The 16899-nt window shown below is 38.3% G+C and overlaps 1 protein-coding gene across 11 annotated transcripts in view; it reads right to left on the reverse strand.

The window, feature by feature from the left end:
• Nucleotides 1–16899, reverse strand: part of MACF1 (microtubule actin crosslinking factor 1) — a 300927-nt gene that overhangs the window by 41074 nt on the left and 242954 nt on the right. For all 11 annotated transcript variants that reach the window (XM_072974708.1, XM_072974712.1, XM_072974711.1 and 8 more), the window contains 10 exons: nucleotides 13139–13300; nucleotides 12794–12964; nucleotides 12001–12167; nucleotides 5627–5786; nucleotides 4940–5266; nucleotides 3894–3978; nucleotides 3142–3383; nucleotides 2251–2457; nucleotides 810–929; nucleotides 247–354 (listed from right to left, as the gene is read on the reverse strand). In XM_072974708.1, the coding sequence (XP_072830809.1) occupies nucleotides 247–354; nucleotides 810–929; nucleotides 2251–2457; nucleotides 3142–3383; nucleotides 3894–3978; nucleotides 4940–5266; nucleotides 5627–5786; nucleotides 12001–12167; nucleotides 12794–12964; nucleotides 13139–13300 (1749 nt within the window). The remainder of the gene's footprint in view (nucleotides 1–246; nucleotides 355–809; nucleotides 930–2250; nucleotides 2458–3141; nucleotides 3384–3893; nucleotides 3979–4939; nucleotides 5267–5626; nucleotides 5787–12000; nucleotides 12168–12793; nucleotides 12965–13138; nucleotides 13301–16899) is intronic.

The raw sequence follows: 16899 nt of genomic DNA on the forward strand, positions 1-16899 counted from the left end.
CCTCTGTTATAAAGGAGATGGATTTGCAATGTATTTCACATTTATATAGTACAGCTGTTTAGATATTTGTGAACACAGGGTTAGAAGTGTGAATTCCCCAGAACATTAAGTTGGACTTAAGTATCACTATCAGTAATAGAGGGAAAAAGAAAAAAAAAAAAAATCTTAAACTGTCATTTTGCAACTGTACTTCTAATTCACATGATCAAGGTAAGAACAAAAAGGAGAATAAATAAATGTATTCACCTGTAATATGGCTTTTTGCTCTTCCCCACACGTGCCAAAGATTTCACCACGATGACTGAAGAGCTCATCCATGGAATCTTTGTGTCGAATGATGTCAATGGAGAAAGCCTTTGAAAAGTGAGCTACAGTTAAGTCAAGAAGTATAAGGACCCTGAGCCTGTGTTAGTGAAAGGTTACATATAACCTATGAAAAATTATTTGCTTTAATAAAGCCACATCAAAAACTGTCTTTATCAAGTTTGATACTTTGCCTATCCACACATCTTCAATGCTTATCTTTCAGTAGCTTACAAAAATGTCTTCCCTCCCAAAAAAATCATGCAGAAAGTTGCTAACTATTCTTTCCTGGATTAATGGGCTTATTTATCTCTCCCTTTTTACAAAACAAAACAAACCTCTTCCTTGTCCTAACCAAATATTTATAAAATTAGTCTCTATCCACCATCATGACAGTGAGTTGTTCCACTTGACTTGGGATAGTCAGAAACTCTCCCCTAGTCACGCTCAGCTACTAATGATTCTTCTGGCACAAGACACAGTGAGGACATCAGTGTCACACTTACCTTCTGTACCTGCAGCTGAGCTGTGGTCTGGTCCTGTTCCAGGCGAATTGGACCCAAGGCCATTAGTTTCCTTTTTGTCTCAGCAACCCAAGCTAGTTCTGCATCAGCAGCTTGCTCATACTAACAGACACAGTAAAGAAAAATGGACATACTATATACACAGCCAAGGTCTTCCTTCTTAGAATTCTAATTTATTCAACACAGAAAGGCTTGGGTTTTCAATATTACAGTTTACATTTCACAAAGTCAAAACTGGTGAGAATTCCACAAAATCACAAATCAAAATACAGACACTTTCAACTTCTTTAGAAAGACATTACCGAACCCAGTTAGTGGTCCTATAGCTAGAAACAACAATGGAAACTAAGACTCTTCTAAACAAATACACTTCTAATCAGAGTGCTTTTATGAGGCTGTGCTCTTTTTCTGCCAATCTCCTTTGCTACCCATACACTCAACAGTAGCTTTAGTCATGCGGTTAAGTATAAACATGGCAGCAGACAGCTGAGTCAAGTTAACTTGGAAGTATTCGCTCAGCTGAAGAAGCTAAGACCCCAGAAGAGCACCAGACCTTTAAATGGAATGCAGTAACATATGCAATAGCAACGACAACAACAAAATCTAAGAACACGTTTGATGTGACTGTTGTTTCATGAGGGTCCCTCAATTTTTCTCTCTTCAACGTTGCCTACTAACACTAATATTTAAAGAAAGGTAAGCTCCAAAGCATGATAAATCTCATACTGAATATATCTGGCTAAGATTAGGGATATCAACTAAGACACACTGGGGATGGACTTGGACTCAGAGCAAACTTCTGTGTGGTTCAGAAAGCATTTGCTTATCACTATGAACCCAAGAATTCATATTATATTTATTTTTTGCATCACAGCACATTAATAGGTGCATATCTAGCTACAAAGAAAAAGCGAATAACTTTCTCCAGAAAGCCGGAAGGAAAAAAGTTTGAGGGAAATATGACACCTGTGTTTACTGGGAGGGTTCTATTTTGGATGGCTCTGCTATTTTGGTTAGCATATTTGATAGTAATTTTAGTTCTCGGTTTCGTCCCCTCTTCCATCTAATGCTAAAATAGTTGATAATGTCAAACTAAGACTATGATGCATTTGGACCTTTTGGATCTAGATATTATCTACTTCCATCACCACCTGCCTCTTAGCAGGGCATTAGTAAGGAAAGTGCTCACATAGACTCTTCTCCAAGTTCTTCCCTACTCAAAGGGGTCAAGTACTTTGGGTCAAACCTAGATCTGTCCTTTACCTAATCACTTCCCACCACTGAAGTAATCTGTTGCATCAGATTTAGCTTGATCTCATTATTCCTACTCCTGAGCCTGTATTTATGTGGGTCATAGTTTTGTACGTCACACACATATCCTCACTTCTTAAAACATTAATGCATAAGTGTTAATAAACATTACCTGTTGTGATCTCTGAATAGCAGCATCAATCTCATCCACTCTTTGTCCAATAGTGTCACTGACCAGCTTGTACTGCTCGTTGGCGTCGGACACAAGTTTATCTAGCCCTTCTCTGGCTCTCCAGGGCACCAGCTCTAGGAGAGCACGGCTCACCTCATTCACTGTGTCCAACACCAGCCTGCGCTCCATGACCTCCTTCTTTAGTTCCTAAGGAGGGAAAAAAAGTTTTCAGGCCATATCTTGCTAAATTAAGCACATGAGCAGCTGTGCTGGGTGGAAAGCGCTCTCTCTACCACACATCCCAGCAGGGCTCTGACCTCCTTCCTTCACTTATTTTTTTCTTGTCTCAGATTTTTAAGTCACTCCGCAGCCTGACTTTAGGCTTAGCTGCTGCTTAGAACTGTCTGCACGACTTCTCGAGCCACACTCTTTGGATAACACAAAAGGTGCTTCTTTCTTTTCTCTCCTTACTTCAATAGAAATGATAAATAATGCTTTAACCACAGGCATTTAACCCAACAAGTACCCGCATGGTATTTCTGTGCATCTAGAACTGTACTGGATCCTGCAGGAAAATGAAAAATAACCATGAAGTACTCTCTAGAGAATCAATCCTGACAGTAAATTCTAAAATGCTACATATGAAGCAAATTTCCTAGGGTTTTGGGATTCAGTCTTCTTTCTTCATCAGATTGTGACAAATGCTCTTACATAGATCTGTCTTTATGTCAAATCGTACTGTCCAAGAGTAAACAAGAAAGGAGGCAGGCAGAAATTTCTGGTTTAGATTTAAGGCAGAGACAGTTGGTGATAAAACTAAAAAATCTGAACTTGAGGATTCTGACTGAGAGGAAAATTTTTTTTCCCATTCAGTGTGAAATGACAGCTCACCTTCTGTCTCTGCTGAAACTGGGGTATTTGCTCCCCTGTGGGGGACTGTCCTCCACTGGCTGCCAGCTCCTCCTCCACCTCCCTCAGCCACCCAGTCAGTTCCTCGTAAGTAGACTGAAACTTGGTGGCCAGCTGCCGGGCTTGCTCTAAAGTTCTGAGGGCCTTGGAGCTAGTGACTGTGATGTCTGCATAGCGAGTTTTTATGCCGTCCAATTTCTCCTGGATAAGCAATACCTCTTCACCTGTGGGAGACAGCACACTATTACTCATATTTAATAGGATATGAGGGTGTCTCTTTAACTGCCCTTTCTTCAAATCAGAGCTTAAGCTTTACAGATGCTCACTCCCTATGGCAATGATTTCACCTAGCATTCCACACTAAGGCAGGTGGGAAATAAACCTTCAATCGATAAAAGAAGCCACTTCTGAAATTACTAAGATCTGAGTTCGAATGCAGGTGTTTCTAGACATTGCCAGCACCTTTCAGTAAATGCTGGCATTTGACATATTGGGGGGCAGGGTGAGTCTTCATCTATAACCAGATGTGAGACAACAAAATCTTTCAGTTTTCAAATGAGTTAGCAGGAAACTGGAACCCAGGCCACTAGCCTCCTGGGAGCACATGGCAATACGATCAGCGAATACTAAGCTCCTCCTAGCTACAAAGAGAAGTGGCTAGTGCTGGGTGCTGACTTCCCTGGACATGTAATTGTATACCATAGAGGTGCCAAGAGATGCACTATTCAAAGTACCTGTGGTTTGTTTTAGAAGAGCCTGACCGTTTTTAATAGCTTGATCTACATTCTTCTTTCTATTAACAATTTCTTCATTTAAAGCCTGAAACAAAAAAATACCATTAATCCTAAAACTGTGGCACAACAAAGGGAAAGAAATGTGAGTCCTTTAAGAGACCAAATTTAAAGTAAATAGATGAATACCAGTTTAGTTTAAACATGAGATATTTGATGCTTTCATTTTTCTCTTTCGTTACCTTTTAAAAGTACTCAAAATAATGAAATCAGATACTTATAAGCAAGCTTTACTTTGTACTGGATAAGAACAGATTTAGACTAAATCAGCTTTACAAATCTGTTGGTCCCAAACCTGAACCCAAGAAAGGTAGAAGCAGAATTCAACAAAGATGTCTATGTCTAAAACAAAGAATTAGACAAAGTTCAAGTGAAGAAAGTCAGCAAGAACAGGCTGACTTATATCAGGATCCTGGTTAAAAACCCTCAGTATTTTAAGCCAATGAGGCAAAAGAAACTAAGATTACTAAAACCAAAAACCACTTTGCCAATTTTTATCATCCCTAAAGAAATTTCATAAAAACAAAACAAGGCAAATTGTTCTTTCTCTTAAGATGACACAGACTCCCTAGAATTTGAGCATATAAATCCTAAAAACATTTCAAAAGTTATCACTATGATCAAACCCTGGGCACTATATTTAGGCAGTCTGGATTTGTTAAAGTGCATTATCGTTCACCTAACTGCTCAGGTGGAAACTGAATGATACATTCCCTAATGATGTAAAACATGAGTTGGAATCGAGATGGCCCCGATTACATTTTGGATCACCTTCTAGTATTACTGATTCAGTTTGTTAAGTACAAGTATTTCCACGTATTCACCAAAAAAATACATTAGTCCTCAGCAACAAGTCTGTAACTATGCACTTGTGTATAAAATAAAGTTGAAATGTTTGGAATTAAATAAAAGAGAAATGAAAAGAAACATAAATCAAAATTACAAAATAACTTAGTAACATAACCAATAAGAATGGAAAACATGAATACCAGGTGGTCAGCATGCTGCTTCTGCAGGACATCCTGTCTGTAATCCTTTACGAACACTGAACTGAGCTTGTCCTCAACCTCAGCCAGCCAGTTGAGCACCTCCACCTCATCCTCCCCGAAGAGCCTAGCGTTACACAGTGCTTGTTCAAGCAGGGCTGCTTTCCGACAGCACCGGTCTTGAATCTCACTGAACCGGGCCTGCAAGGAGTCTAGCTTTTCTGCCAGCACACCCTGCTCTGTGGAACATGTCAGGGAGGAAAGGGACTGCCCAACTCTGACTGCCTGGTGCACATCTGCTGCATGGCTTTCTATTTCTTCCTCCAGAGCCTGGAAATCCAGATGGAAAAAATGAACAACAGAAACAAAATAAATGAAAAGTAAACATAAAACAATGAATAACAAATGACATAATAAATTAAATAATATAAAAGTTAACCTACTGAAGGGCAAAAATAACACAAAATAGAGAACAAAAGCTGTTTTTTTCTGATAGTAACCTAGTAGTCCATTTCTATTTTTACTTCAAGAATGTGACTAGTCAAATTAATAACTGAACCATATTTTAAATTAAGACTTTATTTAAAAAACTCCACAAAACACGTTTTCTATAATGCTGCAGACACTTTTCAAATTTCTAGTATTTCCGATCCCAGGTCTGTGTTTTCATTTACCATAATTGCTTCCTACCTTGTGCCGAATGATCTGCTGCTGTATTTTGGCAGTCTGAGTGCCAACAGGTTCTGAGTTAGCAAGCTTTTTCTCTGTGACAGATAAGAAGTCAGAAATAGGCTCAGCTGTCTCATGGAACTGTTTGGCCAGAACCAGGATATCTTCCAGCTGTTTCTGCCTACATAAATATATAGAACAAGCTGCTCAGGCAAAAAGTCACATTAAGACTGATAATAGTACTACATTCAGTAAAAGACCAATCTTAACCAGCCACACTTGTAATATCAAAAGTAAACAGAACACACATAAACAGCACTTTGCTGTTTCAAAGGCTTTCATAAGCAGTATCTTATTTTGACTGTTACAACCTTGTAAGGTAGGCAAAATTACCCCACTATTACACAAGAGAAAACCATCCGTGAAGGCTTAAAGATAGATCTGTCCAAGTCACCCACTGGGTAGCAACAGTACAATGAGGATTGGAATCAGACTTTTTATTACTTTTTCTCTTATGGAATGTAGCATGTGCATCCTCTGGACATCTGACCAAAATAAAGTTTAAAGGAGTATACAAAATCATCAGTCTTCATTTCTCTGACTCTGTCTCTCTGTCACTGCCACCTCCACTTGTGAGTGAAGAGAAGAGAGAGCATTTGAAGAGCAGAGGAGGACCAGGCTATGAACGAGAACTTCCCCCCTATCTCTCCCAGTCCAGTCAGGCTTCTAGTAATTTCAAGCCCCAGAACGTAACTCTGAATCCAGATTTAAGGCAAAAATGACCTCAAAGTAGCCAAATTTGCCAAGGCAAATGGCAGCCAAAAGAACTATAGACTTTACAACTCACCTGGAATCTTAAATCTTACTTAATACAACACCCATACTAAGACTGGATTTCAAATACCCTATAGATTAAAATAGCAAATTACCAAGAGTAGAGAAAGTCTCAGTGCTAGAGGCAGCCTGATAAGCAAGACACAGAAAAGCAACCACAGAACTGTGAGCTAATACAGATTAATAATCAAAGGCCATGATGCTGCTGCTTGAGCCTTAAGAACAGACTAAATGCTACGTCATTTGAAAAGGCCTTGGGAGTACATGATGCATTTTCAGTTCAGCAAACCTTTACTGAACACCTACTTTGTGCCAGGTCCTATGCTGGGTACTCTGGACAAACTTATTTTAGTCAGAAATGATTTAATATAAAGATTTGCCATTTTAATTATCTGGAAATTCAAGTATGTTTGAGTATAAAGAAAAAGGTATTTCCAGATGTTGTATTTAAATGTCACTATAAAGAATAGAATTTCTTTTCTTAGTTTATGCTAGCCTTCAAAAGACATCTTCAATTAATATAACTAAAACATATAATCTTAAATATAATTATTAATCAAGAATTCCATTTAAAATTTTTTCTATGTTTTTCTGACTCTGATTTTGGAATCTGAAAGTTTGAAGAAATCAATGTAGCAGGATTTGGGATAGCAAAGAGAAGAGCTAAAATAATTTAGAGGCATCAAAAATACAGTATTAAGGAAGCTAAATAAAAGTCTTCAGGAGATCTGTAACAAATGACATTCCTCTTGGTATTTCTCTTTAAAATACTGGCCCAGAAACTGTGCTAGGCTAGGAGGATGGAAGCAACTAGGGTAGAAGGAAAGGGTCAGAAAAAGATGTATTAGAAAGAAATCATGATTTTAATGAGCTTTAAGAACCTAAAATAATGACCAAAACACAAGGTACAGATGAAAAGTTAAGGCAGTTAAAGAGGAAGGAGAGGTTGTTCTATGCTTGGGGAATAAAGAAAAGCTTCATAAAAGGAGAGGTGAATAAAAGTATTTCATGGAAGATGCAACACCATCAGTAAAGACAGAATTGGGAAACTAACAGAAGATACTGAAGAACAGAATATGGTTTACTTTACCCATAAGGAATGAAGGAGGGGGGAGGATATAGCTCAAGTGGCAGAGCGTGTGCTTAGCTTCACAAGGTCCTGGGTTCAGTCCCCAGTACCTCTATTAAAAACATAATTAAATAAATAAACCTAATTACCCATAAGGAATGAGAATAGAGGAAACTAAGAAAGGTAGTCAGGGCCAAACAGTACAGGGCTTTGAATGCTGGGTTAAAGAGATTTTATTTTGTAGGCAACAGGGAGTCATTAAATGTCTCTGAGCACGCAAAGAGGGGAAGGCCTGAGGGTAAGCGGCACTACAGTGATTCACTATCAGTTAGGAGGCTACCTCAGGTGAGCTACCTCCTGGGAACCAGCCCAAGTGAGAGTTCAAAAGTTACGAACTGAGGCACGTGAGTGGGAATTAGAAAAATGAATGGATAGGAAAGATTGTGTAGAAGTAAAATGGACAGAATTCAGCATCCTGATTGATATGGGACACAAAGGAGGGGAGGAAAAAAGGGTGAAAAATGGAGCTGAGGTTTTAAGCCTAGAAAACTGGAATGTTAATGGTGTTATTAGTGGAAATGGATGAAGAGAGAGAAGGAAAAAGTGGTGCAGTTTGGAAATGAAAATAAGTTGAATTCTTTCACTTGTTTTCCCACTAATATGGGCAAGCAAACACTTTATAGCTCGGATAAGAAAAAAGCGAGCCAAGAGAGAGCACAAATTAGCAAAATAAGAAAGGAAAATGGAGAAATTACAACAAACAAAATAGAAATACAGAATATCATATGAGAATATTATGAAAAACTATATGGAACCAAACTGGATAACCTAGAGGAGATGGACAAGTTTCTGGAAATATACTGTCCACCAAAACTGAATCAAGAAGAAACTGAACACTTGAACAATCCGATCACTAGAAAGGAAATAGAAATAGCAATTAAAAACCTCCCTACAAATAAAAGTCCAGGACCGGACGGCTTCACCGGGGAATTCTACCAAACATACAAAGAAGAACTCATACCAGTCCTTCTCAAACTCTTCCAGACGATTGAAAAGGAGGGAATACTCCCAAACTCATTCTATGAAGCCACCATCACCCTGATACCAAAACCAGGCAAAGACACTACAAAAAAAGAATTATAGGCCAATATCACTGATGAACATAGACGCCAAAATCCTCACCAAAATTTTAGCAAATAGAATCCAACAACACATAAAAAAGATTATACATCATGACCAAGTGGGGTTCATCCCAGGGACACAAGGCTGGTTCAACATACGCAAATCAATGTAATACATCACATCAACAAGAGAAAGGACAAAAACCACATGATCATCTCAATCGATGCAGAAAAAGCATTTGATAAAATTCAACACCCATTTATGATAAAAACTCTCGCCAAAGTGGGTATAGAGGGAACATATCTCAACATAATAAAAGCTATATATGACAAACCTACAGCCAGCATAGTACTCAACGGTGAAAAACTCAAAAGCTTCCCACTAAAATCTGGGACAAGACAAGGATGCCCACTATCACCACTCCTATTCAATATAGTCCTGGAAGTCCTAGCCACAGCAATCAGGCAAGAGAAAGAAATAAAAGGGATCCAAATTGGAAAAGAAGAGGTAAAAGTGTCATTATATGCTGACGACATGTTACTATATATAGAAAACCCTAAAAGGTCCACAAAAAAGCTACTAGAGCTGATCGAAGAATTCAGCAAGGTAGCAGGTTACAAAATTAATGTTCAAAAATCAGTTGCCTTTCTTTACACTAACGATAAATCAACAGAGAAAGAAAGTAAAGAAACAATCCCCTTTAAAATAGCACCCAAAGTAATAAAATATCTGGGAATAAATCTAACCAAGGAGGCGAAAGAATTATACACAGAAAACTACAAACCATTGATGAAGGAAATTAAAGAAGACTTTAAAAAATGGAAAGATATTCCATGCTCTTGGATTGGAAGAATCAATATTGTTAAAATGGTCACACTGCCCAAGGCAATCTACAGATTTAATGCAATCCCTATCCAATTACCCAGGACATATTTCACAGAACTAGAACAAATCATAATAAAATTTATATGGAACCATCAAAGACCTAGAATTGCTAAAGCATTACTGAAGAGAAAGAAAGAGGCTGGAGGAATAACTCTCCCAGACTTCAGACAATACTATAGAGCTACAGTCATCAAGACAGCATGGTATTGGTACCAAAACAGACATATAGACCAATGGAACAGAATAGAGAGCCCAGAAATGAACCCACAAACTTTTGGTCAACTCATCTTCGACAAAGGAGGCAAGAATATACAATGGAATAAAGACAGTCTCTTCAGCAAATGGTGTTGGGAAAACTGGACAGCAGCATGTAAAACAATGAAGCTAGAACACACCCTTACACCATATACAAAAATCAACTCAAAATGGATTAAAGACTTAAACATAAGACAAGATACAATAAACCTCCTAGAGGAAAACATAGGCAAAACATTATCTGACATACATTTCAAAAATTTTCTCCTAGAAGAAATAAAAGCAAGAATAAACAAATGGGACCTAATGAAACTTACAAGCTTCTGCAGAGCAAAGGAAACCAGAAATAAAACAAGAAGAAAACCTACAGAATGGGAGAAAATTTTTGCAAGTGAAACCGACAAAGGCTTGATCTCCAGAATATATAAGCAGCTCATACGACTCAGTAAGAAAAAAATAAACAACCCAATCCAAAAATGGGCAGAAGACCTAAACAAGCAATTCTCCAAGGAAGACATACAAATGATCAAAAAACACATGAAAAAATGTTCAATATCACTAATTATCAGAGAAATGCAAATCAAAACTACAATGAGGTATCACCTCACACCAGTCAGAATGGCCATCATTCAAAAATCCAAAAATGACAAATGCTGGAGAGGCTGTGGAGAAAGGGGAACCCTCCTACACTGCTGGTGGGAATGCAGTTTGGTGCAGCCACTATGGAAAACAGTGTGGCGATTCCTCAAAAGACTAGGAATAGACTTACCATATGACCCAGGAATCCCACTCCTGGGCTTGTACCCAGAAGGAAATCTACTTCAGGATGACACCTGCACCCCAATGTTCATAGCAGCACTATTTACAATAGCCAAAACATGGAAACAACCTAAATGTCCATCAACAGGTGACTGGATAAAGAAGATGTGGTATATTTATACAATGGAATACTACTCAGCCATAAAAACTGACAACATAATGCCATTTGCAGCAACATGGATGCTCCTAGAGAATGTCATTCTAAGTGAAGTAAGCCAGAAAGAGAAAGAAAAATACCATATGAGATCGCTCATATGTGGAATCTAAAAAACAAAAACAAACAAACAAAAACAAAGCATAAATACAGGACAGAAATAGACTCATGGACAGAGAATACAGACTTGTGGTTACCGGGGGTGGGGGTGGGGGCGGGGTAGAGGGTGGGAAGGGATAGACTGGGATTTCAAAATTGTAGAACAGATAAACAAGATTACACTGTATAGCACAGGGAAATATACACAAAATGTTATGATAAATCACAGAGAAAAAAATGTGACAATGAGTGTGTATATGTCCATGTATGACTGAAAAATTGGGCTGAACACTGGAATTTGACACAACACTGTAAAATGATTATGAATCAATAAAAATGTAAAAAAAAAAAAAAAGAAAAAGAAAAAGAAAAAAGCGAGCCATGGACAGGTAGAAGCACGGAGGCTGAAGAGAAAGTTACCTAGACTGCCCCTGGCTACCTAGACAACCAGCAGGGCCTGATAATAAATCATCAACTCTACTGCTCTCACACTGATTTCTAGTTAGTTATCATTTATTTTAAACTGGGGACAGTATAAGTTAAAAGTAAAGACACAGGGTGACTTTCTAAGCTCAAGTGACACTGGGGTAACTTATAGCTATGGAAAGAGAAAGCACATCCTTGGAGAAAAGTACACTGCCTGTCTTGTGTCCAGTTACTGAACAAAGTCCACGCATCTCTGCAATGCTCATTTATTTAACAGAACCACAGACTAACTCCTGGATGTAAGATCATCTAATATCAGGATAAGCTATAAGCTAGCAGAAAAGAAATATAATAAATTTCAATTCCAAGTATCAGAAACATTATTTATAAATATGAAAGGAAAAAAATCTGTTTCCAAAACTCAGAAAATAACTTGGCTGGGTTGTAGAAGTCTGCCTCTGTCATTTGGAACCATAATTATATTTCAACAGAACAACAACACAGAGCAATGAGTCTTCCAGTTCTCAGAAATTTATGGAGTAGCTGAGGCTCATTTCCTGAGAGTTACTCTGGTTATGAGGATTATTTCCAAAAACTTACCCCTTTTCAAGATAAAAGCCATTAAACACATTCCAAAGCACCGTATGAATCATCCAGGAGTTTTCAGAGCACCTCAATGATGCAAATCAGAAACCTTCTCTGACTCATTCCTCAAAACTTCTGCGGCCTTACCTGGCTGCTGCCTTGCTGAGTAGCCCCGTCCATCTGTTTTCAAGACTCTCCAACTGTCCAGTGATTTTCTCTCTATCAGCCAGCTCAGCTGCCTCGGCTATTCGGCCTCCTTCTGCTTGAATCATGTCTACTGTGGCCTTTCGATCGTCTAGGAGCCGCTGGAGCAACTGATGTACGTGTTTAAAGAGAATGAAGAGTGATAACATGGAGTCACTTTAAAATCTAAAATAAGGAAGATAAACAAAATATCCAAAAAAAACCCCTCCATCCTACCGAGCCCTAAGTTTAACTGAATAAAGGTTTCTTTTCCATCCTGAGGCAGAAACATAATTTCTACCATCCATAGATACTTTTCATACAGGTAAGTTTTAGAATGGAGCAGTGACTGTTATTACGTGACTAACAAGGACCCTACTTTTTGAACCAGGAGAAAAATGCACTAGAATAGAAATTAATCCAAAAAAAAAAGATACAATTAATACATGATATACAACATTATTCAGAGTATTGTGGATCCTAAAAACACCAAAAACCTCAAAATAAGGCTGTGACTGAAATACTGAAATAGGACAAATGAGTAAGTAAAACTGCTCAGTCCAATACATGCCACAGTCAACTGCGAGATTGTAAAGTGAGATAATGAAAATTAATTTCCACCTTTCTTTTCAAGATCACACAATGTAGGTGAGGATTCCACTAAAACTCCTGAATATGCTCCTGAAACTGTAAGCAAGTGTGTTGTCTGCCACTCCCTACGGCTGTTACAGTTCACTGCCCCAATATTCTCACTTACCTTCTGTTCCTGGATCTGTGCTTTCACCACTTTATACTCAGCAGATGGAGGCTTCTGATTGGCTATGAGCTCCTCAGTGTCTGCCAACCAGCTGAGCAATGGCTCCAAGGCATCTTGGAATTTCCCACAATGCAACAAAGCCTCCTGCAGTTGTGCGATTCTTTGTGCAACCTGAATCACAGACACGGAGGCTCATTACAAGAAAGGAGAGTGCTTTTAAGTGACTACTCACCCACTTTGGTAACTATAGGTTGCAAATGTTAAATTTTTATTTGCATTTTGATGCCAAGGAAACCTGAGATTGAGATGTCTCTTTTCTGTGCCCTCCCTCCCCTGCACACTCACCTTTTTGTTCAGTGTGTTCCACCGAGCGTTGATCTCTTCCATGTCATGTTCCAAACCCTGCACATCACAGTTTTTCCCAGCACTCTGAATCAACCCCTGGCCGAGTCCATTCACTTGCTGTAATTTCATCTGAAGAGGATCCACCTGTTCTTTCTGAAACATCTAGATAATTACAAGCCAAAGAAGATTTACTCTAAAGTCAATCAGATCCTCTATACAACACAGTGACTGGTTATTCTTGGGAGATTTATGATTTAACAAAGGAGGGCCAAGAATAAAAGGAGAAAACAAGCCATTTGTACAGGAAAGTATCAGGGAAGCATGTGGTTTCGTATTTCAGTATTCTCCTATGGATAAGTAATCACAGAGTTATGGCACTACTTAGGTCTTTAACCCAATGACTCATTTTTTTTTTAATCTGCTTAATTTTTAATGCAAAAAGCTATAGAGAACAGAGAAGCATCAGCCTAAAGATATTATGAAAGTAAATGTGAGGTAAATCAATCCTAAAAGGGAAAAATGATACCAAATGACTAGTATTTAAGATTAAAAATACCTTGGGGGAATAGCTTTAACTGACCACTGGCTGACATATGCAATACTCTTCTCTAACTAGGACTAATAATTCAATTAGCCAAAACATATTAATAGTATGAAGAACACCAACCCCATAGCTTAATCCCCCTGTGGCCATTTAACTCCATTCTGTTCCAAGGCCACAGACCACACACAGTCAATAATCTTGAAACAGTATTCCTCTGATTACAAAGGGAAATGGGCCAGTAATATTGGCAAATGTCCTTAACAATTTCAGACACATGCTCTAAGATGTAGATATACATAATATATTTTAAAAATGATACTGTATATCCATGTTCACCATAAAACAATGGAATTTTAAAACAATGTGAACAACTGTAACAAGCAATGTGCATGTTTCTTTCAATTGCAGTCAAGGTCCATCATTACTTAGAAATTTCTAAAAAGAAACAAAAAGAGTCAGAAGAGTATGGTACTTTTGCCACTCTAATGGTATTAGGGAAAGAATTAAATAAATATTTGCCCCTAAGGTCATATTTCTCTCAATTATCAGAGGATAAAATCAGCCATATTCCACTGGTCTGGATCTCTCCATTCATTTTTCTTCCATAAAAAGTTCTTTAGTGAGACAGGTGAGATAACTAGAGCTGAAGAATGACAGAAAATGTAAGGGGACAGAAATAAATGTAAAATAAAATTTTAAGTTTGAGTAAGACCAGTTTTGGCCTATACGAGACCACAGATCACACTAGGATTAGGAAACTGATTCTAGACAGGATGGCTTGTGGCTGGACAAGTGAGTCACCAGGGAGGAAAGACTCCAGGGAATACTGAAAAAGTAAGGTTACAAAGGTAAGATTACCAGTGGACTTCACTTTATACTATCATTTGATTATACCATATTTTGTTAGGCAACACTACAAAGCAGTTCAGCTAAAAATGACTGTTACCCCAATAACATGGTTCCTAGAGAAAGCAAGTGCGATGATTCCATTTTGTATTAAAGATGTTTTTTTCACTGCAGAAAAATTAAGAGCACGGGGGGAGAAACAACTCCCACAGCTTAAGCTGCTTGAGTGCAACAAAATGGCAGTGGGGCAGGGGTCGGAAAGGCAAAGAAAGCAGAAAGCCAGCAGTAGCGAGGGCAGATGCCAAGTCCACACCAAAGAGCCCCCTTTTACCTAGTAATTAAATCCTGTCTCATGCTTTGACTGACATTTAAATTTTTTCTATGTTGTCCAATATGGCAGTCAGCAGCTATGTGTGGCTATTTAAATTAACCGGAAATTCAGTTCTTCAGCCACACTGGCCACATTTCATGCGGTCAACAGTTACGTGTGGCTAGTGCCTAACATATTGGCCAGCACAGGTAGAGAATATCTCCATCTCAGCAAGAAGCTCTATTGAATATTGATGTAAATGACACAGAAAAGTAAAAACATAATTTAAATAGCTTAATAATCCCTTTCATAGAACAGAGTTAATTCTTTCCTTAAAAATTCTTATTTACTTTGCTCATGAACATTTCACAAAGAAGGATGAGAGATTCCTTTGTCTCCCACCTCCACTCTATGGATCAAGTTGACAAGGAATGGGTATTTGTCTCATCTATTTTCAGAAGTTTAAAAATATATGAAAGTGCCTCTAGATACTAAATACTATTTAAACATTTATTTTGAACACAAGCGAACAGAATGTTAAAGAAAGTAAATTTGAAAACACTTGCTCCTTCATCTAACTCCCAAATAAAGCTATTTTGCAAAACCAGTGCTTTTAGATACGTTAAAATTCCTACTCCTTAGTACTTCAGTGGGACTGTACCATGTTATTAACTCACCAGTGCTGGCAGACATTTCCCAGAACAGAACCCTAGTAAAAATTATTGCAAGGCTGTAAGATGCAACAGGGACATAAAGCAGAAAATTTCCCAAAGAACTTTTTAAGACACTTTTATCTTTGGTAATACCACATTCTCCCAGTTCTCATTCTGAATGATCCTCTTTTGATGTCCTTTGCTGTCGCCCTTTCTCTTCTAGATCTCCAAGTGTTAGTCTTTGGGGGTAGGAATAAATAAGGGCAGGATGTCAGTCCTGGGTCCTCTTCTCATTCTACAGTCTCCTTTAGGTAATTCTGTCCATTCCTATGGCTTTAAACATTTACGATGATAAATGCTTATGACCCTAAAATTTATATATATCTCCTGAATTTCAAATCTATATATCCAACTACTTTCTTAATACTGCTGTACAAATGAATCACAGGCATCTTGAACCTCACCATTCTGATATTGAAAGGTACACCTCTTAATTTCCTCTCCCCTCAAACCTGTTCTTCCCTAAACAATTTACCACAGCCCCCTTTGTGTGGCTGTTAGCGTAACTGATGCTACCTTGGGCTCTTACAGTTTCTCCTGTCCTTCTGCTGACCCTACCCAGGACTGTACAGTAAATCAGTTCTCTGTCATCAAGGGCTTTGTAGTTAACAGACACTGTTTAATAATCATTAGAACCAGGTAACCTCTATGTTGTTAGTCCCCAAACTGATGAAAACCTTCACTAACATATATCCCCAGCACCCATGAGACTAGTTACCCACTAATAAATCTTGACTTAGGAACGCATGTCCTGTTTCTAAGCACCTACCCTCATATCCTAGGTCAACTATAAAACTGTCCCAGTGGCTCCTTGGCTGTGTGGAGTGCAATTTCGAATGCTTCTGTATTACTGTCCACCTGATCTACCCTGAGAGTAAGTTACCGTACTATAATAAACTGATCCACTGATTACATGGAGCTGCCTGCCTCGTTTTTTTGGTCTCAAGATGCCTTCTTAGTTCATTGGGCACTTTTTGTTCCCTCTGTCCTCCAACACCCATCCACTCAAGTTGTGCACACCAGAACCCAGAAGCCATCCTTGATAATTCCCGTCACTCCCTCCCAATATGAAAGCCATTATCAGGTTTTATTGAGTCTCCAAGATGTATCCTGGATCCATCCAGTTGTCTTCAATTCCACTGACATCTCTCTAGTTCAAGCCATCCGGACAATTGCAACAATCTAGCAGGCCTCTCTACTCTGTCCATGATCCCCTATAACCCATTCTACACATAGCAGCCAGAGTGAAATTTTTAAAAATTGCAAACCAGTCTGTGTTTTCTGTATTCCATGTCAATTATCATAATACAAACTAACAAAATATAAGACAAAAGAAATAATGACATTT

Source organism: Vicugna pacos, chromosome 13 (assembly GCF_048564905.1).
Source record: "Vicugna pacos chromosome 13, VicPac4, whole genome shotgun sequence".
Classification (NCBI taxonomy): domain Eukaryota; kingdom Metazoa; phylum Chordata; class Mammalia; order Artiodactyla; family Camelidae; genus Vicugna; species Vicugna pacos.